Raw genomic sequence first — 23,458 nt, 5'->3', positions numbered from 1 at the left:
CTGGATGAAGGATTGCGGTAGTCAGGAGAAGTTGCCCTCTTTGTAACCAGTATAGTGTCCCAAAGAGCTAGAAGCTAACCAAACTAAACTAAGGACAGCGACTTAATCTTGGGAGGGACATGTGGATGGCAGGCCACACATCCTTCAACCCTGGGAAAGTATACATTTTCTGGACACATTTTCTGGATAAATCAGGCTGTGTAAAAACAGGGCACATATATCATGGCATGAAGAGGGAAAGAGGGGATTCGAAGATAAAATACATCTAATGTCATCCTCGAAATTACAGATCCTACACAAAGGGAGGGTGCTTTTCTCTGAGAACTAAAAGAGGCTTTGGCTGCAGAGGCATAGACAGGGTAGGACCTGAGCAGGCAAGGCCCGGCCAAAATCTATAAATGCCCACTCAGCAGCACTGTGTGGGCAGTTGCAGCGTAAATGTCACTGTGGTGGGCTCCACTACATTAGCTTTAGGCCCGACTTGCAATATGATCCTGGCTATGCCTCTGTTTGGCCGTGGACTGAAAGGAGAGAGAAAGACTTGAAAGCAAACAGCCCAAGGAGTAGGAGGACGACTGTGGACACAGACCCACTCATTAAGTGTAAGCGCCCAGTAGAAAGAGGGGGAATTGCTAATGAACCGAACGAGTAGCAAGAGGACAGACCACACAGTAAGGAAGAGGGGTGGGGGGTACAAATAGGGTAGGGACAGAGATTTATGCCAGAAAGAAAAGTAATGGATGGGCACAATAAGGCAATAGAAGGACAAGAGGATGTCTAACAAATAATATACAGACAGGGTGGGAGGAGGAGGCAATGACAACAATGCACCTTTTTCCACATAATGGTTGTGGCTATCAAAGTGCTCCACTGATAGTTGTGTCATTGCATTACCAGTGTGATGAATACCTCAATATCATCACTTCTCCCCAGGAGGGGTGCCGTTCCCATGCGGCCAGGGAGGTGAGGCTGCCACTCCATACTCCTTCTGGGGGTGGTACTCGTGGGAGAACCTAACGGGAGGGGGCCCCCTCTGTGGGAGAAGTGAGGACTATTAAGAGAGAACGCGGTAAATACACCATCATGCTGCCAGACATGATCCACCTAATACCAACCATATGAAGAGGGCCCACGCACCCTCTCCGTCTCCTTTTTCTTCTATTAATTTCCTCATACATAGTAAGTAGCTATGTATATCAGGCAGATGATAGTGTGACAAGGAAGAGTGAGGGGAGAGTATATATGGTTAATGCCAAAACTACTGACACGAGGAAGAGCAAGGCACTGAAGAGCCATACGCGGGACCGATCCGTACATATTAGCTATTTGAAGCTAGAAAGTCAATCCGCAATAAAAACGAACAAAGGACTCTCCTCAAGGTCAGTCCTGCCCCAGAGGAGCATCACACTGGGGAGAGAAGCTGCATTGCAGACCCGAACACCAGGAGTAGGAAGCCGGGGAACGAAAAGGCAGAGAAGAGCCACGACTAGTAAGCTGGGGAACCTGACATACGGTGGCAGAAAGGCAGCCACCCAAGTGGTCCAAGCGAGACCCGACGTGGAGGGAGAAACCAGCGTGGCGGAACTGCCAAAAGAAGACTGCAAGAGCCCAGGGGAAACAGAAGAAGCTTACCAGTGTTGCAGAGAACCGGACGGCACATGGACCAAGTGTAAAGGTACACGGAGGAGGACCGGGAAGGCACAGGGAGAACCCTGAGGCTGGGTTGGGAGAAAGTGCACAATCATCTTCCTCGTCCCAATGGGACCAAAGAGAGAGACCACTTGAGAATATAGTGGATGACAGAGCACCCCAAAGAGACTCAGAGGCCTACCAGGATAGTGAACTGGGCCTAGTTAAGAGACACTATGAACCTGAGAGAGGGGTCTGGGATTCGAACCTTGAGAAACCAAGAGTTGTACATGGGAAATAACACTGGGGAGGTTAGTGAACCAGGCTTAAGTAATACACAAAATTACTATTCCAAAACGAGACGTCAAGAAGAAGAGAAAGAGATCCATTGGAATAAGTCACGCGAGGTCCAGGAGAAGAGGAGAAGATCCCTTGACACAAGTTATGAGAAGACCAGAGGAAGGAAGACCTATCCTTTGGCAGAAAGCTGAACAATAATAAGGCTTGGGGAAGGAAGACACCTTCCCAATCTTGTTGTGGAAGGCTAAGTTAGAGTTGGATAATATTGACATCGTTGGAAGACAGTCATCAAGACTGGGGAAGGGAGATACTTTCCCAATCTTGTTTTGGAACTGGACAAACTACCTGAGAAGGGGGTCTGGGAAGAGAGAAACCTCCTCCAAGTCTGTGGGGGAACAACACGGAAAAGCCTAGTGACAACTAGGGTGTTTTCCCCATCATTTATGAACTGCCTGAAAACATCCCGAAGGAGGGAGTCATCCTGTTATAAACAGGGTGTAGTTTACTTTATAGGTTTCTTTTGAAGTGTAAGGGACATAGAAGAGCGGAATATTTAGTTGATGGACATTCTGACATTATCCTTAGTTTTGGTTGAGGCTGGGAAACCCTTCTTAGTTCTAAGGACAGTTTGGGTTTTTTCCTTATTTTCTATTCAATAAAAGTGGTGCCAACAAACATGCCGCCGTTGCGTCCTGCGTCTACTTCTGCACCCTTACACCAGTAAACTCGAAAACAAGTTAACCTTTTAATAGATGATGTGGAGACAATGGTTATTACGGGCAATGGGAATGTACGGATGTGGTATTCTTAAGGGGATTTTAGGCAAATGGCAGTTTGAGGGGTTCTGCCAAGGTCCCAGTTGGGCAATGATGGAATCTCGTGGCATGTGGAGGCAAGGACAGAGCTCAGAGTAAGTACTAAGAAAAAGTAACATGGAACCTAGGACAAACAGGAAAACAGGCATTGATCAACCCTGGGGGCCATTGACACAGACGACTGGATGGATTTGGCCAAATTCACAGCCTTGAAACATTTAGTAATTACAACCCATTTAGCATCTTAAAAGGTGTCAAGCGAGGAGGGGATTGTAGTTAGAATTTACCTTATGTTTAACACATATGATTTTAAGAGAAATAAGCATGGTCTGTGGTAAAATGGTCTAGTGGCTGGGTCTGTGTGCAGAGGAGCGAGAGGCTTAGTAGGGTAGGTGGGGTTATTGATATTCAATTTGGGATTATAAAGGGTCAAATACGTCTCTTTTATGCTCTGCTTGAGAAAAAGATGGATGGTCAATACACAGCAACACTGGCCGGGCAATTTAAGGACAGAAAATCATGATCATCACTACTTGTACTTGGTTTCCAGTGTCAGACATCCACAAGCTTGTAGTGGAAAAGCAGCAAATGGTGCACCATTATTGGGAGGGACAAAAAAAAAATCATGAATAGGACAGGGACGTCAATTCACCAAAATGCCAGGGGTAGAGGAAGTGACACCACACACCCTATGACATCACAGGAAGTGATGTCATAACCCTTGACCCTGGCAACATCACATGAAATGACATTTAACCTCGATGTCATCGCCTGAAGTGATGGATGGGTGTAGAAACATAAGAAAGCTTACATTTCATAATATAATTAATCCCCCCCTCCCCGACATATAAATGCATCAAACAATGCATTTTTAAAAATAGTCTTTTCCTGCCACAGCTTTTCTGCTGCAAGATTATCACTGGATACGGCATATGCCACTAAAGCCTCATATGGCCACCTGCTGACAACTTGTACCAAATATGTCTAGTAATCACATGCCAAGTAAAGCCCCACATTTGCTGCCATAATACAGTGTGACTAATGTAGCTTCTGGGGATACAGACATCTCAGGTCTGTTATAGCCTTACAGCATAGGTATGGTAAACATCTGTACGTTACAGCTTTGTAGAGCCTGTTGCTTCTTTCATAGGCCAAATGCATCCTCAAATGTCCAGTAATGCCACCCAGTGTGAGTTAATGCTCCGTACACCTAGTACGGGATAAAGTCAGAGGAATAGCCAACTGACACAACATCTCCAAAAAGCGTGCTAAGTAACAAAGAACCCTTTATTTCTTCTTTTTACCACAGAAAGACTCAAGGTCAAGTTTATAGATGCAATATCTACCAATCAATCTTTAATCCAAATGTTCATAAACAAACTGTAAGGGAACCCATGACACCTAAACGTGTTTTGATCCATACATGGTTCATCATCAGGAGGACCAAGAGGCTGACCCCACAGCATTGTACTCTTATATGGCGCTGACCATTAATTGCGTTGACCATACATTCCCGAGCTATATGGCGAGTGGCATATACGGCTGAGTAGACCTTGCTATGATTCACACCTGTAACCTGCAAAACACACATAAATACCAGCAGTGAGCACTTAACCCACTGAGCTATCTCATGAGCTGTTACTTAATGAATGTTAATAATACAGCATTTGGTAAAGCATTGGCCCTGGTGGTTCCATGTCTTATTAACGGAACACTTATATTGCTCCTGTACTGTAATGATGTCATAGCCGAATAGTAAACCTGACAATACTGCTATATTTTCTTTTAAAAGGGGCCAGAGGGGACAGGAGAGGGCGATGGGTAGATATCCTGATAAATGTTTTTAACTGCACAATTGATTAAACAGCATTATTTGTTGCAATTAGATAGCACAGTGAGTTAAAAGCACATCTCCGACAGGTGTTGGCCTGCACTTTCCATCCTCATATTTCAGCAAGGCTGAATCAGTCCTTCATCCTTCTAAGGTTCACACACTAAGTAGTATTACATTTCATACTAATAACACCTATTTATACAGCGTTTAAAAGCAGGAGGCATCAGGAGTCAAGCATGAAGTACATAGAAATGTGATAGAATGCTAACTATTTTACTTGTATATGGGAAATCTATGCCACAAAAACTTCAAAGCGTGGAGTATTTTTGCACAAAATTATAAGTCTCAGAAAAATAAAACTAACAAGTTGACTCTATAATGCCTTTCCACACAATATATGAGAGTATAGAAACATTTCCATACTGCCTGTGCCCATACATGTCTATGCTGACTGAACCTATACATGACAGTATTCCCACATAAGATCCTACTCCTGTTGCGCATAGTGCCAATAATGATACCATAAGACAGTGATCCCCAACGTGTAGCTCGCGAGCAACATGTTGCTCTCCTGACCCTAAAATGTTGCTCGCCCGTTGCTCTGGGTCATTGTGTGAAGGCTAAGAAGAAGGACATTCAGATATGAGACAACAATGGCAGTGTACCCTGAGCCAGAACTGTGCAGGAAGGCTAGCCAATCAGCCTACTCTATTTGACAGGCATGGCATACTGTTAGGTATTGACGCTTTAGCTGTGGAGGCATCAGTAGAGTGGTCTGAGTGGTGGGGCAGGCCAGGTGGGTGCAGGGAGCAAGGGGGGGGGGGGCGGTTACAGAAATGAACCTCTTGGGGCTTCAGATGAGACAGTCCCCAGTGATTGAAGAGAACCTGAAGCACAGAAACTAAGCTGGCCTGGCCACCCATGTGAATACCCATGGTACTGCTCTGTAATCAGAAGTAAAAAGGACTCCCCACTGAATCCACCCTTATTCAGACAATTTCTGTTTTAGCACTCTAAAATGTATATGCCACTTGAAACTCTGGTACACTATGAGGTGCATCGCTGGCTGGATCAAGAATACAATCTACGAAGATAATGTTGCCGCCAACTGAGCCTTCCCCCGTTGCACTCAGGTAGACCGCAAAGGGGTTAGTCGTCGAATAGTACGAAAAGAAGTAGGAAAATAAGTGACTTGAATGCCCAACTGTCAAGGAAGTTCCAATAAGATTCTTTTGTACATGTATGATTTGCGTTTGTTGCCAAAATGTAATTCTTTGGTCCAAAATGTTTCACAATAATTGCATAATCTTTGTGAAAACATTTTCATCTTCTGATTCTTCTTTCTAGTACGGAAGTGCATTAATGGGACAAATAATTGAACCAAATGCCTGTGTTTGTGTTCTGGTGACAATTGCCAGCTTCTGTGCCTTTATACAGCTGGTGCCGACATGTTGGGCAAATAAGTGGCATGCATGCTCAAACTTTCCTTCTTAAACAATTTGCTTATGCCAGTTTCTTTACATGTGAAGTTTGTGTTTGCGTGCCCCCTGCCTCATAATTGGCACAAATGTTGCATACTACTTGTATTGCAGTGCCTGGTGGGAACATTCACATTGTATGATGCTTTGCTTATCTGGCATATGACTAATGGATTTCTAAGGGGAATGAGCTCCAAATTGTGCACACTTAATTAGTGTAGCTACCAATGGCAATTCACTTATGTTACTGAAAATAATTTCTTAGTGACATAGAAATTATTTTTACTTTAGTATAGTGTTTCTTGCTAGATTCTTCCTGCTTCTAAATTCTTTAAGAACGGATATTACCCAATGTAATGTAATGAATTAATCAACCTCGAGCAATGAATGGCTAAGTCGACCCTGCCACAGGTATGAACATGCGAAGTGCAGGCTGACCCCATGTCAAGGGAGTGCACTTAACAATTGAGGTATACAACCATAAACATATAATGTGTACAATATGAAGGAAGAATGCCACCCCTTCTGTAAAGTGGTCTTCAAAAGTTCCAGTTTGTGTACAATGTTACTGGCCCACTAGCATGCTTAAGAATGCACCACTTACAACTATATTTCCCAGGGGATTGCTTGGGGAAAGAGTACCCAAATCCATCAGAAATCGTTTTTTTTATTCCTAATCACTTGTCTTCAATGTAACAGACCTTGAGTGCTTTAAAAAGCACTATTTTCCGCTAGATTTCTTAGGTGGATAACCCTCCCCTCACACAAAGCCTGGTTGAAATGATCTTTAAATTCTACCATATTCTGTCTAGTTTTACTCATCCTGTTCTCCTAAAAATGCCCAATTTGCCCCAAAAGATCCTGACAATCCCTTTGGAGGGATAGATGGGGCAGCACCAAAATAAGCCTTTATATTTTGGAGTAAATGCTACTGTTAAAACGTGCTTAAAAAACATTTACCATTAAATCGCTTGAACATTTCCTGGGAGAGAACTCCAAGCACTCAAATATTTTCATACATCCTGCAATGTTTTTGAATAATTTTGCTGGCCCAGTGCCTAGAAATGCACTGTTTGCCACTTAATTTACTAAAGATTGTATTTCTATACCAGTTAATGTCAAATGATGTTATGATTTGTTCCAATCATTTTACCACTGAATGCCGATAAATTGCATCAAAGTGCTGAAGTTGCTCACCATTTCATCTGACGCTCAAATGTTGCTCATTGTTAACAAAAGGTTGGGGACCCCTGCCATAAGAAAACATATCTAAACTAGCTTTGCCAATTTAAGCCAGTACCCGCACATAAGAACATACTCCTGTTGGCTTGGCCATAAAAAAAGCCATGACACAATAAGGAAACATGTTTTAACTGGCTCCTGTAATGCAGGCCAGTCCAGACACAACACTTTCGTTCGCTCCATTATAGATAATAAAAATGCCATGCCATGATAAGATATTCTAGATAGACCTTGTCTCTATCTAGTCCCAAACCGCTCATCTGGGCAGACCACTCTGCCATCCCTTTCTCTGTCCTCACTACACCCACTTCCCCCAAGACCATCTCTGCCGACTCACACAATCACAAATGGTGAAACAAAGTCAACGCACTTCCCGATCTAGCTGATGCCCTGCTGCACAGTCTCCCAGCACCGCAGACCTCAGACGGACCATTAACTATCGAAACATTTGACTCCTGGCTCAATGAATCACTACTTCCTCTAACCCCCTTACGCCCCGCAGCCTATCGCAAAGGACCGTCCCCTAAATGGTTCATGCCCCACCTGATGACCTTCAAAAGCAAAAACAACTCTCTTGAACGCAAATGGCGATCATCTAAAAAAAAACTCATTAGATCCACATTCGCTCACGATTACCGCAATTACAAATCCGAGGCCCGAAAGGCTTAAAAGGCCTCCTACAGTAAACAAATCCAGAATTGTCAGAACAGCAGCAAAGAGGTCCACAAGATCATCTCTGAATTCCTGAAACCCTCCTGCACATCTACCCTGACCACGCCCACGCAAATGCTCTGCAACACCCTCTCCCTTCATTTCTACAACACAGCTCTAGACAGGACAAGAACCCTTAATACCAAACTTTGTACCCTCACTCCCTGCTCCTCTGAATCCTACTGCTGCAACTGCCATAATACAATTTTGCGACTCCTTCAGCCCCATCTCGAGTGATGAGTTCCTTAATCTACTATCCGGCAGCAGACCCTCCGGATCATCTCTTGACCCCTGTCCGGGCACTCTTCGCAAAGAAATATTCTCCTCCACATGTGCGGGAGAAAAAGCAAAGTCCATAATGAACAACTCCCTCTCCTCTGGTATCTTTCCCGAGGCCTTTAAAATAGTGCATGTTAAACTACTTCTGAAAAAGGCATCACTTGAACCCCCCCCCCTCGAACCTAAGAACTATAGGCCGATTTCCAACACCCGATTCTTGGCGAAACTCATCGACCGGGCTGCGTACTCTCAGCTCAACCACTTCGTAGAAACCAACAACGTACTCGACCCTGCTCAATCAGGCTTCAGACCGCGCAATGGAACAGAAACCACTCTGATCTCCATCTGGGATGATCTCAAGGTCTCCGCGGACTCGGAAGGCTGTGCAGCGCTGGTTCTCCTTGATTTGTCAGTCGCCTTTGACGCTGTTAATCATTCTATCCTCCTTGACCGACTACAATCCCTTGGAATCCGAGGCTCGGCACTCATATGGATTGCCTCATTCCTCAACAACAGGAAAAAAATCCACTATCTCTCCCCTTTTCTCTCAACCGTGTGCACCGTGAACACCGGAGTACCACAAGGCGCCTGCCTCTCTGCTCTCCTCTTCGACCTCTATCTGGCCACGCTACCAGGGATCATCCGCGCGCGCACAACCTCACCCGCTACAACTACGCTGACGATACCCAAATTATCCTGAGAATTCCCAAAACAAGCCTCAGCCCACGACCCAACCTTGACTCTTGCCTCAGAGACATTGATCAATGGATGACAAGAAAACCAACTCCTTCTGAACCCTGATAAAACTGAGATCATGGTGAGTGGCAACTCTGCCCTTCCCCCGCAACCACTCCCTTGGCCCTCCTCCCTTGGCAATCCCCCTACCCCCCTCTGACGCCCAACTTCCGAAATAGTCAAAACCTTGGCTGCACCATGGACTCAGATGTAACCCTCCCCCATCAGATCAATAATGTATCAAAATCCTGCCACTACCACCTCAAGCTCCTAAGGCACATTTTTTTGTACCGCACCTACCCCAACAGACTTGCCACTATTATGTCCACTGTTCTGTGGAGACTGGGCTATGCAAACTCCTTATATCTGGGTACCCCGGCAAACCAACATAAACTCCAAAGAGCCCAAAACACTGCCGCCAGACTCCTCCTTGCACTGGGACACATGGATCACATCTCCCCCGCTCTCTGCAGCCTTCGCTGGTTGCCTGTTGGACGAAGGGCCACTTTCAAAATTCTATGCATTACCTATCCAGCAGTGAACAAAACTGCCCCAGTTTACCTACAAGAGAAGATTGTACCCTACCACCCATCACACACCCTAAGGTCAAGCACTGCCCTGCTACTAGTGATTCCAGCTCCATTTCTACCAGGATTGGAGGGTCCGCCTACTCATCCCTGGCTCGAACTCTGTGGAACTCATTCCTTCCTCACATTTGACACACCCAAGACTACATGGCCTTCCGCAAAGCTCTAAAAACCTGACTTTTTATATAACCACGACTAATAATGTCTGCCAAAACTCACCGCAATTATAGAATCATGAGTTCAATGAAAATAGGCGCTCCGACACATAATACTGACCTTGAGAATAATGACCCTCTGATCGTACAAATCATTACCTAATCCGGTCCAACCTGTGAAAGAATCCTCCCCCCCAACCCCGCAACCCCCGCCCCCCCCGAGTACCTCTACCACGAATCATAAGAACGAGCACAGTCAGCTCATCCTGATCCAGAAAGTAACCAGGAACAGTGAGCTCCAAAAATACACCATCCACTCCAGAAGCTCACCTCTCCTATCACCATGCTCACTTTCCACTTAACACAGACAAACATTACAATGCAGCTATACCCCCAAAGAAGGCTTTCCCCCATGTGATCCGATTGCAGAGTCTGCGCAGCAGGAAGCCTGCAGGAGACCGTGGCCAGAAGCTGGTGTGCAGCTGAGGGTCTCAGGAGCAAGACGAGCTCTGTTACTGCATGGCGGGAACAAAGGTAACTTCAACAAGGAAGTGTGTCCGTTTCAGCGGAGGTCAAGCAGTGGAGGTCCTATAGCACGCAAAGGGATCAAAGACAGAAGCCAATGAGTGTTACCGAGCATTCTAATCCCTTGCGCAAACAAAGGCAGGCAACTGTATCGAAGAAGAATCACTTGCGTGCAAGTGAAATTGTTGTTAACTCAACTGTTGGTTGCCCGACAATGGCTGCAACAAAAATAGCACTTGTGTATGAGTGAAGTTGCCTTTATTAATTGGATATACAATTGAAGAAAACAGTTGAAATAATGGTTGTGTGTGCCTAAAAGTGATTCTACAGTGAAGATGAACTAACGGATCATCTTTTTAAAGTAGCAGAATCCGTTGTAGCTTTGTATTTAAGTGATTAAACTTGAATCTGCGTTCCAGGGAACAAACAAGCATTACTCAAAGCCAAGAGTGAAACAAGTATTGCCCGAAGCCCAGAGGGTTGACAACATTGCATAGAGCCTAAGAGACTAACATCAAGGCATAGCATTAAGCTAATGGGGCTAACAGGCAGAGAAAAGCCAAATTAAAGGTTTTAAACTAGTGAAGCTTGCTAATGGTTATTGTTCCTGCATTTGAAGCTGGTACAAAAACTCACATTGCCAAAGCCACAAGGAGAAAAGGTAGAATTACATTCTTAAGGGCATTTTTGGTTGAGGATGTAGCAGAAAGACAAGAGTGGCAAAGAGGCTGCCCTTATGGAAGGTGAATGTTCAGAAGAAAAGTGACTTGCTTACTTGGAAGCGTTGAGGGACTGCAGTGAATCTGGTCTTTACCGAAAAGGGGGTTGAAAGACAAAGACTGCAAACTGCTCAAGTTGTTGTGAACTTGTGGTTGTCAGTAGATCTAGAACTTCAAAAGCACTGAATTGTGGAAAGCTATCGGGCAGGCGAGTAGACCCGCATGGTGAATCCCTGTAGAATTGAACCTGGTGCGCGAGTCAGACCACGTGGAAGTGCTGTAAAGTTATCCTGACAAAGTTAGGAACAGTGATTTATGGTGTTGAAAGGAGAGCTGAGAAAAGCAGACATTAAGAAGCCGTGTTTCTTTGAACTTTATCTGTGAATCTTATAAGCTGTGGCAAATCATCCTGGCCAAGAAGACTCTTGATACTACTAGAAGCTTTGAAATAACGGTTCAAGGAAGAAGGGGAATCTTTCTTTTGTTGAACATTGTATAATTAGAACTTTCTTGTGACAAGTTGAAGGCACAAAGAACTGTGTTAGAACTTTGTTATCAACCCGGGTTTTCCTCGTTTCTTTTTCGTGAACATTGTAACTGAATTTAACTTACAACTTGGGGAAGGGGAATTCACCCAGGTTACAAAGAAAGACTGAACATATTGTTTATTGTTGTCTTGAACTGCCCTATGATTTCTTATGTATTTTATGTACGAGTGTAAGGGCCAAAAATCCTTTCTTCGAGTTTCTCCTTTAGTTCGGTTTAGGCAGGGAATTTTTTATCAGGAAAGGGATAGTAAGGCGTTTATTGCACTTTATGATTTAATAAAATAGCATTTATTGATAAATCATCTAAAAAGTTGTCCGCCTCACATTTCCGACCCTTCACAGAAACTTGTAAGAAATGTTGCAAACAGCCAAACCAAATCAGGTGACATGCATTTTCACTACAATCAAAATCTTCAAGTGGCCAGAGGCAGTTTTGGGTAGAGCAAAACATCGGAGGGACTGAAGCATGTTCTGTGCATCTAAACCCGAGTATCATGCTCGGTTTAGCCAAACCTGAGCAGGCCAGAGATACACTCATGAATGCCTTGAGGAAGGCAGTAGGCACAATGCATCAGGGGCAGCAGTAGTTCATTACTGTCAGTACCCGGAAACAAGGCCCACATTCAGCACAAGCAAACCACCTGGGTTGAGCAGAAGGTTTTGTCCTACAAGAAAACACATAAGGCACAGAAATACTTTAAATGCAACCAAACACTGCATTCTGGAAGGTGATGGAGGGCAGTGCACGCAGACTGGCTTAAAGTGGCGGGAGAAGTGTGTTGGAGAAACAAATCGTTCAGCACAAAGGAGGCAGAAATATCCAGTACAGGAATGCCCAATTCATTCTGGAGGGAGCGCCGAGTGGCAATTCTTGAGAAGGCAGACTAGTTATGAGCACAGCCAGTTCTATTGTGCAGAATCAGGGCAGCATATAGATAAAAGGATCGATACAGTAGTCACCCTTCTATGAATGCATAAAGGCAAAACACACAGCCTAATCGAAGAAAAGAGGAATATTTTTGGCTTGAAATGGGATCAGCCTGTTAAAATAGGACATCTGTTACGGTAACTCGATAAGTGTCCTGCATGAATTAATATAGTGCCTGAAGGATGGGAGGGAGGAAATAATGAAGCCAAAGTAACAGTTCTCCTAATTACGGACTAGAACTTGAATTACCTAATGCACAGAGGCAAGGTTCTGTGATCATTCATGTCAGCAGGTGTGCGGGGGTCCGATAGGAGATCACATTTTGTGACTCAAACTGCATCAGTGCACAGGTTGGCATTGCTCAGCTGCAACTAAATAGGTGTGATGGGGTCGCCCACCACAAAGAACCATGCAGACTTTGATGGAAAGAGTCAAAGGGTGTTTATTTTGCAATACAGTCTGCCGTTATGGTCAATTAAAGAATTGTGTCTGTTTCTCATGGCTTGGGGTTTTCACGCTGCAAGTTAGTGGTAGCCAATGGTAACATCTACATGTCTGCCGTCTTTCAAAGTCTGGTGGTGAACTTAATACGATTGCCATCTGACTCCCTCTGGATTTTCCAGCTTTTCCTCTCCGATCCTCGCTTAGTAATCGGAGGGAGTTAAGGGTGCCTACATTTGCCCGGCATCACACTTCTTTCATACCCTTTCAAACCTGCCCCTATCTATACTGGTCTCTTTAGCCGTTCCCGGTACACCACTTCACTGTTCCTACTCTCTCCCTCTGCCTTTCCACCTCCACCCTTCGATCTTACTCAGTTTCTTACTCCTAGTCTTACCAACACTTGTACCTCCAACTACCCCTCTGTCTCCGTTAGTGTCTCTTCCTTCCGCTCCCTATATGACAATAGTTACTCCTATTGCCCAATCACGGTCACTCCAACCACGCTCCCTCTACTACTGCGCCTATTCCACTACTACCAACTTACCACCGTCTTCCCCTCTCCAGACCCCCAGGGCTATCGTGCCCTGCTCACCGCTCTACTACCATCTGTCTCCTTCACTCGCTATTCCCACCGCCTACTTTACTTACTTTCAGTTACTACCACCACCTCCACTACCACCATCACTACTCGTCTGCTCCTACTTTACCTCTAATACTTACACACTCCCTCTCTCACACAAAACGCTTCACAGACCCTTTCCTTAACAATAGCCTCTGCACCCCCACCACCTCCTGTCCTCACCCAACTAACCCACACTTGCACACTAACACACACACCTACCTCCTTAAATACCCAACCCCCTCCCAGGATTGGGAATTTACCCCGCTCAGGGGGTGTGATAAAGGGAAGGCAATAGGGGAGCTTCTGAGGGCTAATAAGCCCCACCCCTTTTGCAGCATTTCTTCCATGGAGCCTCTTGCTGGGGATTTTCCCCCCTTTTTAAACAAAGTCCCTAGTGGTTTAGTCGGTTTATTTCAGGTTCTTCCTGCAGCAACGGGTGTTGTCCCAATTGCTGCTCCCCTTGCTGCAGGGCTGCCGGGACTTGCCGGTGTTGCTGTGCACGTCGTACTCCATGGCTTAGTGGGAGCTGCAGCAGCCTGGCTGCGGCATCTCCTCCCCGCTGCCTCCTTGCAGGTAAGTATGGGAGGTGGTCCTCCGGCACACAAACCAGCACTGTGGTCTAGGGAGAGGGGGTGGGGAGGTGTGGAGTCCTGCCCTGTCACATAGGCCACAAGCAATCTTCATAATCAGAGAAAAGGCTTTGCTGCATAGAAACATGGAGAGAAGTGGGAAAGTAGACACACCAGCACGGGGGGGGGGAGGGGTCAGCATGGCAACAAAGACACTCCAAACAGTGAAAGAGAGGCAATAAGGAAACAGACATGCCAGAACAATGAGCAGCATGGTGATAAACCTAGGGAACCAACACGGATAGACACCAGAAGGGAGCTCAGCATAGGAACCAAGACTCCCTAAAAAGGGGGCAGCAGGAAAGGTGCAGCATAATGTAGGAGGCACATCTCCATCATCACCTGTCACATGCACAACCCACAGAACCATCTACATGTAGGTAACTCCAGCCCTCACATCGGCCCTCAAGCGCAACTATGTGGGACGGGCATGGCCTGGGCTACACGGGAGAGAATGCGAGGAACCAAACACCAGAGTTCGGGCGCACACTACGCTGGCCACTGGAGGAACTACTCATCTAGCCTCCAGACTAGCTTGCAGTTCCAGCACTAAGCACACCCTCCATACCGTCTTAGAACTGGTAGCCTTGGCATAGAAGTAGCACATTTATTCAGACACCAGGCTCCACGTAGCCTGTTGGTCCGAGAATCAAGCTGTGCAGCAACTGCACTTCTGAACAAGGATACAGTGCTGCAATGTTTTAGCTGACTGAGCACTATACATAACACAAGGACACATACATGGGAAGAGGGTCAGGGAAGGGAAGTATAGGGGTGTATGCACCCAACAGGAGGGAGAGTGCGGCATGGTAAATTACATCTAAATACAAGAGAGCTCAGAAAGCAAGGACAAGAACTAGGGAAAGACATGGTCAAGTCTCCCACAAACTGGAATACCGCAACTGAGGGAGAATACATGGGGGCACAAACAACGGAAAACAAAAAGTGTGCGTGCGTGCGTGCAGGGGAGCACAGACAGACCGGGAAGCAGGATGTGGATGGTGATGTGGCACACTTGCGCCATTTCATGGTCTCTTGGCACTTTATATACGGAGAGAGAAGGCTCGTGCTCATCGTAGCACACCCACATGATAGAATAGAGTTCAGCAAGGGTAAGAAAACAACAAAAAGGAGACCTCATGGCAGCACATGGAAACTAGGAGATGTGAGCAACTCAGCATGGAAGCACACACACCTCAGGATGAAATGGAACCCAGCATGGCATCAAACACACAGCAAAAAGAGGACAAAAATATAGGAGTGTGGGTAAAAAGTTCAGTTTCAAACTACAAGCCAGGCTTGGAAAGATTAGAAAGTCACTCGCCCCCTCAATGATCCACCTGCACATAGCACATCATTTATTACCAGTAGTCCAACATCACTCGCAATTGGCTACTGGCAAGTGCACATTTTAAGCCTTGCATTGGAGTCCACCCCTTGACAGGAGTGAATATGAAAGAACCGCGGAGGGAACTGGGCTTAGACCGCCATTTACGTTCATAGATCGAAACAGTGAAGGGTCATCCAAAAGAGATGACATGATGGGTCCAAATCCCATTTAAAAAAAGAATTGTATTTAGTGCAGCATCTCTAAAGAGGGATAAAGAGTGTTGTGTGAGCTTTAACAGAATAATTAAGCCAGCCGATAAAGGGGGGGATGAACTACTGACATGGATATTGACAAATATGACATAGCAGCATATCAAGTACTGGAGAACCCTGCACATTACAAGGTCCTCTAACAGACCCTAAAAGGAAGAGAAGGTTGTTTATTAGAGAGCAATACAGCCTAGAACCGGACCATCTGCACGGCTAGAATTCTAAAATACCATCATTCTATAGTTTGCCGGAATTACACCAGAATGCCTTAGACCGCTGTGGAAGGCTGGTTCTCTCTACTAGCAGAAACACTTGCCAAGGACGAGCATCATTTTCTGCAAACCTCTGGGGTGAGAATCCAGCCATTCTACAAAGACACGAGGAATTTAATCAACCTCGTTGAGGGTCCCACAAACATTTTGCCACGTAAGAGAAGCGCTTGGCTTGTATCTTCCACGCACAAACAGCTTGATTTGGTGCATCTCTGCATCATTAGACAATCGACAACTGCCGCCAACACCCTGTGCAAAGCGGATCACAGGTTGCATTTAAAACAACTATTTCCATCACCCGCAAATGAAAGGGGGTCCCGGGGGCAACATGTATGGCAGATGAGGAAAAGCAATACAATCTGAATAGATTGATTTCCCTGTGGAAGCGTTTCATTGATGATCTGCTGGGTCAATGGAAAGGAGATGTCACCAGCCTACATCACTCTTGACTGGCTTAACACAAGTGGCAACGGCACCAAAATCACATGCCACACAGCAACGCAGCATTGGCACTTCTAGATCTCTCTACTCGCCATAAGAAGTGTCAGACTGACGTCACACTACTGAAAACTCGCCAACTGCAATGTTATTTTTCCATACTCTGGCGATCACCTGAAGATTGCGTCCCATGACTTTCTTTTAGGAGAAAGCTCCCAGCCCTCGGTTTATGATTCAGTGTTCCTAAGAATATGCTCCATGCCAGATTCCTTTAGGTGATATTAATGATACTTATAAAGGGCTGAGTCAGCCAACCCGGGTTTTGAACTTGAGATCTAATGGCGGGCGAGTGCTTAACTCCTCTACCTGGTTCTGACTCGAGGACCGAGTGCTTTCCTGAGCCAGTGGATGAAGTGCAAGGGTGTAGTATGGAGAGGATCCACTGGTCCCACTAACTCGGTCCCGGTCACATGGTAAGGGGCAATCACAGGCACTCCACTCAGGACAGTTCTTGTGAAACCCCCCCAAACCCTCCCCAACCCCCCCATTGAATCAGGCCGGGACTGTCCCGGAGACTTTGACCACTCCTACCCCATGCTGGCCAGTATATAACAGTCAAAGGCACCTTGACTGTCTCTAATAGAGATTTGAAGCTCCCCTAGGCAGACCCAAAGCCCAGAGGTAAGGAGCGAGCCATCTTGGCAGCAGCGCTTCAGCAGGCCCTGGACTTACAGACTGGAGAGGGTGATGTGGGTCATGGCGGGCAGCCCCTCGATGGTGTGCAGTGTGTCATGGGTGAGGTGTGGTGCAGAGCCCGTCCTTGTGTACAGCAGGCAACCGGGGACCTCCAGGCTCTTCTCGCCATTTATGCCCAGGTGCGTCACTGCGCCCAGCCGGCAGCCGTTCGCCACCTTGGAGAGGCTTAGCTGCATCCTCAGGAGAGTGTCGGCCTTCATGCAGATCCCTACAAGCAAAGAGGAAAAGATGGATTGGAAACTTAAACAAAGTGCATGTTCAACGGCTTTCTGATCGTACCATCTATCAGGAAGATCACATTTTAAGAATTCTTCTGGTAATATGTAGTAATCCAAATACAGTGGTGTGCTCTTCTAATTCTTCACAGTCCCAGAATTAGAAAATACTTTGGAAGCCACACCAAAACATGATAGAACTTAAAAACAAAAAAGGGAGTGCTAGTTAGTGTCCCTATCATGCATTAGAAATCCCTCAATATTTAGGAACAAGCGTACCAAGAAAACCAGAACCAGTTTCAGTGCCCAATCCATTAACAGTCATGCAGGACCAGTCTCTCAAGCCGCCACCACAAATTCACCAAATGCACTCCTGACTGGTGCTGCCACTAAAGCAATTGAATGGTCTGCAGAGCCAGATATGCTGAGACAGCCTTCAGAGACAGAGAGAAAGGGGGGCAGAGACAGAGAGGGAAGACAAGAGAGATTAAGATGGAAACTGAGACAGAGACAAAGAGGGAGAGAGGCGGGGGGCAGGGCGGGGAGAGACAAAGATGGGTAGAGAGAAAAAGAGATGGAAAATAGACATTTCTAATTAACTCTACACCCCTTGCCATCTCCCACACGAGCATGGCACCAATTGCTAGAAGCATGCACCTTGGCATTTGTCATTGGGTTTCTTCATCACCAATTATTTTATTTGTCATTGTTAGTTATTATGGGCGTAAGGACTCTGCAACTACACCCTCTAGCCTTCGAAAGCGGCTTGTGTCTATGTGATCTTTTTCCATGTCTCCAAATCTATTATTCCGACTCATCCTGTTTTATTCGCCATTTGTTCCTTTCAAACGATTGCCCAGCATTGGCTATTCTAGATGGCCTGGCTCAGTGCATGGACTTTATGATATGATATGGCATTTATAACGCGCTTAAACAAGTCTTTCAAGGCGCGAGATTACTAGAAGAAATCCACATTTACAAGGGTGAGGTAGTGGTCTTCTGGTCTTTAGATGCTACCTTCATCATCATCATCGTCAGCTTTTCACGCATAGTGCACATGGAAGAATGGAAACTTCACACCAAGTGTCCTGGGCAGCCTTGGGACTCTCAAGAGCCGGGTAGATCCCAAAGAGTCCATGATCTGGGGTACAAAATAGGTAGCCTGAAAAGAACATGCATGTTCCTATAGCTTTTCGGGGAGCAGTCGAAAAAGGAAACCCATACAATCCAAGCCCGTGTCTCTGCGGCCTCTAACAACACGTACAAACTTTTCAAAATCTGCAAAGAGCTGGCCAATCCTGCTGCAGTCTCCACCTCTCCTGTTCCCTCCCAGACCCTCTGTACAGCTCTGACTTCTAACTTCACCACTAAAACTCAGGACATCCTGTCCTCTTCTCCACCTCCTCTCCCTCTACCACTCTTGGCCCCACTCCGGCCGTCTCTCCTCCTCCTTTCTCCTCCTTCCCCATGTTCATTCCTGGCGATGTTTCTAGACAAGTCCAATCTATGAAAGTCTTGTCCAAGCAGGTTCTCCCCTGGTCCTCCAGAACCATCAAGGACCACATAGACACCCTCGCTCCAGCCTTGGCCGATTTCTGCAATCACTCCTGCCACTGGAACCTCCTCTCCCCCCCAAAGCACTCCGTTGTACACCCCCCTCCTTAAGAAGCCCTCTGCCGATCCTTCCTCTCCGGCAAACTACCACCAGATCCCCATTACTCAATTCCTGGGCAAACTCCTGGAAAATCTGGCCATCTCCCAGCTTACTCTCCATACTGAATCTGTTGGTTGTCTCCATGACCACCAGTCTGGCTTTAGAGCAGCCAGAAGAACGGAAACTGCTCTCCTGAACAACTGTGAAGACTTGCTCTCTAATCTCGACTCTAACCTTCCTGTCCTCATACTCCTTGATGTATCCTCTGCTTACAATAGGGTCAACCTCACCATCCTGATCAATCATCCCTGTGACAACCTGGACATCACAGGTCAGGGCCTAGCCTGGTTGACCTCCTTTTTCTCCAATCGACGCTCCCAGCACAAAGTTGGGTCCTTTCTCTCCACCATCTCTCTCTCTATGGTGTTCCCAGGGGTCTAACCTCTCACCCTCTCAACAGGACTGAGAGACTTGTCCTTGCCCTCAAGCCCAGGGATCGTTATCACTCCAGCCCTGACATTTCTCCACTGGCTTCCAGTTGCTGCAAGGAACAAGACCCTCTGCATTGTCCACATTGCTTTCTGGGGCTGGGGACCACACCGCATCCAACTCTCTCTTACTAAGCATCTTCCTTCTCGGGCCCTCTGCTCATCCACCTCCAACTCTCTGATGGTCAGACACTTCTCCAGGCAGAGAGTGGGGGGTGGATCTCTGTCCTTGGCTGGGGCCTCCTGCTGGATCAGCCTCCCTGCCCCTCTCAAACTTGAGCAAGACCGCCTAAGGTTCCGGAAGCAACTCAAGACCTTCCTCATTGCTTCTGCTTTCTCTCACTCCCTCTCTCTCTCTCTCCCCCGCTGATGGTCCCGTCAGCTACGCTTACTGGTTACCTGGCCACCTACTGAACCGCACGGGCCCGGGGCATGACCAGTAGCCCCTTGCACTGCCTCCGGGCCTCCCACCGACGTAGGGACTGCATCTGCAACCCTACTGTCCCCTAGGGACTATCTACAACCCTACTGTCCCCTGCGTCCCTGCACTTACTTGAGCCACCACCCCTGCAGCACTTACCGTGCTTTTGCCACTGCACGCTCCCCACCTCCCTGGCACTTCTCTTCCACCTCCCACCCACACTTGCACGATCTGAATGACACAAGGCCTAGTAAGATCGTTTGTCTCGTTTTCCCTCTGTCTACCCTTCCTTGTCTTGTCACGCCTAGACACACTGGTGCACAGGCGTGTTATGAATGACATATATGCGACAGTGTATTGCACGCCCCACCTGGGCCCTGATGGAACGAATAGCAGGGCATACTTGCCGAGAGCAAATCTCTCAAAAGATCAAGGACCTTATTCGTTCCTTGGAAGTAAACTACTTGAACACATGAGTTTAAGATTGCAACCTGAATAACCCAGCCTTCACTTTTAAATGAAGAAAGTTAATAGGTATAGTGAGCGATTGTTTAGGGGGGTTCGAGCCAGGGGGTCCCGACTTGGCTCCACGTGCCAAACGCGAACCGAGTATTCGAAAGAAAGGCTGTGGAAATCTTGAACGGGATATTTTATAAGTCACAACAGTAACATAATTTAAGGTACACGAGGCTGATGGACGGGGGTGGAGCCGGGGGCGGGGCGGTTTTGCTTAGACGTCAAGTTAGAACGGTGTTCCAAATGATCGCACAATGCCAGACAAACATCATTTACCAATGACCCACATTCCCATTTATTACCAGAATGTAGTATATGGATATATTTGGGGCGCCTCAATATATTCATGTTTTGCATCACAGCGGTATGTGCTTGTAAAGTAGCATAAGAAGACTGTTCAGTACTAACAGCCAAGAGATGATAATGCAGCAAATCACAGCCCACTTTCATCAAACGCCACTGGGGAGAAGGAGAAGGCGATTAAACCGCTCCCAGAAAAGCGTACATGTCGTATTCTGCAGCACTAGCAACAGACGTCTTCCTGATTCACACTCTACATGCGGGGACTACAAGTGCCACAATGCAATAGGAAGTGAGCATAAAAGCCAGTGCTGACTGATTATGCCATGCGGGAGTTGGGAAAACATGAAATTGCTGTAAAATGCCTTATGGGTTATTTGACTTCTAATGAATAAGGGCTCAGGCCAGATGAGCTGGTGCTATAAAATCACCTGTTTTAACGCAGGCTTGCAATTTGTTTGTAGACACGATGGCAACGAGATTCACAGTGCAACAGAAACAAGCCTTGGCCATACCAACAGTTTGGGCTTTTGTGTAGGCATGGGAAAGGCACTTGCCAGGCACTGCTGCGGTGGTAACAACTACCCATTGCCTGTAGCAGGTGCAAAATGGTGCAAGTACCTGGGCATCTAATAGCAGTGCCTGGCAAACGCAAACGTATGCACAAAGCAAAACTGTTGTCTTTGCCAATGCTCGTTTTAAACAGGATCTCAGTGAAGAACACACAGAGTGCTTATTAATTGACTGGCTAAAGGCAGCCCTGGAAAGACATTTGTATTACACCAGTAGTGTGTACACAGTGCCAGTTAAGTCATTACCTCGCAGAAGAGTGCTTTGAACAAACACTGGCAGGCACTTCTGAGTGCAAAGTTTGATGGTAAGGCTTGATTAAAGCAAACTCCCATGAGGAGGTGTTTTGAGCAGGGAGGGGGAGGAACCTGGTGGAATTGGCCATAGGGATTAGCAGGGCAGTGAATGAGTGGGAAAATAACCAACAATACTTACAAGCTTTGCGTTCCTCCTCAAATGCCATTTCTCCATATCTGTATTCCAATGCAATAGTTTCGGCTTATAAGTGTTGCAAGCGACACCCAATTGCCCAAACAAAAAATCGTGTAATGCCTGCTTACATGTGGGTTTGATGGACATGTTTTAAAGTGCCGGAGTGGAAGACTATATCGGGCACTGTGTCAGTAATGTACCACAATATTTCTCTACTGGGCAGCTTCAGTTTCCTTTATGCACACACTGTTATGATAGATCTGAACATAATTTGCTACATTCACATGTGTCAGACATGTGACTGACCAAGCATCTCAAGTATGTGATTACATATTGTAGCCCCCTGCAGAACCGGCTGAAAATCTTAAGGCTTTTTATTCATTTTTTCAAAGAAAATGAGCTACACAATGGACCATATTCATGAAATTATTTTAAAACTACGTCATGGCTGAAAACCCTCCCAAACCCACTTGTTGGGTTCAGGGAGCCATGCTTTTCTTGCTCCCTCACAGGATTCAGGCAAAATATTTCTGCCTCCCCACTTTAAAAAGGAGAGTAGCTCCCACTGAGTGCCACCACCAGCCCATTCTTCTCAGGGCTGCAGGCATTTTTGTAACTGAACAACAGCCTTAAAACGACACGCACAGTTATTCAAATTAATCTGACACATAATAATGTAAGTAATAAATAACACAGTAATTAAGGACTCTTTGATCTCCCTCACTTCACAAGTACTTCCTTCTAACGTCACCAGGCTGGATGGCCAACAATGCCAGTTTTAAATTTCTTCTCCTGGTTCCAAGTCTAGCAATGGTACGCAAAGCATAACACAAGCAGTGTTGCATAGCGATTTGCTATGTAATTCTGTAGGTTTGCTAATTAAATTGACACTTGTGTAGCAAAGTTAGCTAATTTTCCCTGTTCAATGAAAACATAGCTCACCAGAATTCTTCCATTGCCCTCAAGGCTTTCTGCGACCCTCTTTTCGATGCAAGTTCAAAGGGGCTAATGGGGCTAATGAACAGAGTGCCGCAATACTCATCTGCTCCACTCTTAAGTGCCAAAGGCCTGTGTGGGAATGGTAGGCAGGATTTTGTTCTTTTTCAAATAATTGCAAACCAGAAGTAATCGGGATAATACTTTAAGGAAGCCAACTATATCCTGTCTGACAAAGACCAGGATGTGTTAACTTAATTCTTTTTAAAGACAGTCATGCAATTCCATTCCTAAAAATGTAAGTTGTTACATAAGGCATAATTACAGTATTGCTACAGTACAACATTACGGTAATGGTTAGTACATCTAAATCTCATAGTGTCCACTATATTCCATTTTGTTGGGGGAAGATGCGTCATGATGACACATGAACACTTTTGAAAAAGTAGATACAGCCAAATGCTTTTGATGGCAAACCTAGTTCTGTGACCTGCTGGTTGCATTCATCTGTGAAACTGAAGTTCCACCAATAAACTGATCCCCAAATTCCATAACATTCTGCCTTATCACTCTGATGCTTTATACCAGCTACCCTGAAAGTGAAATGGCTGCAAACTAATTTTCCACCTAGTTTGCCCAGTTCTCTTCCTGCTATGCGATCCACTATTTTACTTTAATTCC

At 46.0% G+C, this 23,458-nt stretch overlaps 1 protein-coding gene across 2 annotated transcripts in view; it reads right to left on the bottom strand.

Annotated features, from left to right (window-relative positions):
- Nucleotides 1–23,458, bottom strand: part of QTRT2 (queuine tRNA-ribosyltransferase accessory subunit 2) — a 431,085-nt gene that overhangs the window by 375,053 nt on the left and 32,574 nt on the right. For both annotated transcript variants that reach the window (XM_069635894.1, XM_069635895.1), the window contains exon 2: nucleotides 17,222–17,453. In XM_069635894.1, the coding sequence (XP_069491995.1) occupies nucleotides 17,222–17,445 (224 nt within the window). In that variant the 5' untranslated portion in view covers nucleotides 17,446–17,453. The remainder of the gene's footprint in view (nucleotides 1–17,221; nucleotides 17,454–23,458) is intronic.

This window comes from Ambystoma mexicanum, chromosome 7p (assembly GCF_040938575.1).
Source record: "Ambystoma mexicanum isolate Mex_15411 chromosome 7p, UKY_AmexF1_1, whole genome shotgun sequence".
In the NCBI taxonomy this organism is placed as follows: domain Eukaryota; kingdom Metazoa; phylum Chordata; class Amphibia; order Caudata; family Ambystomatidae; genus Ambystoma; species Ambystoma mexicanum.
This window is presented reverse-complemented; position numbering and strand designations above follow the sequence as displayed.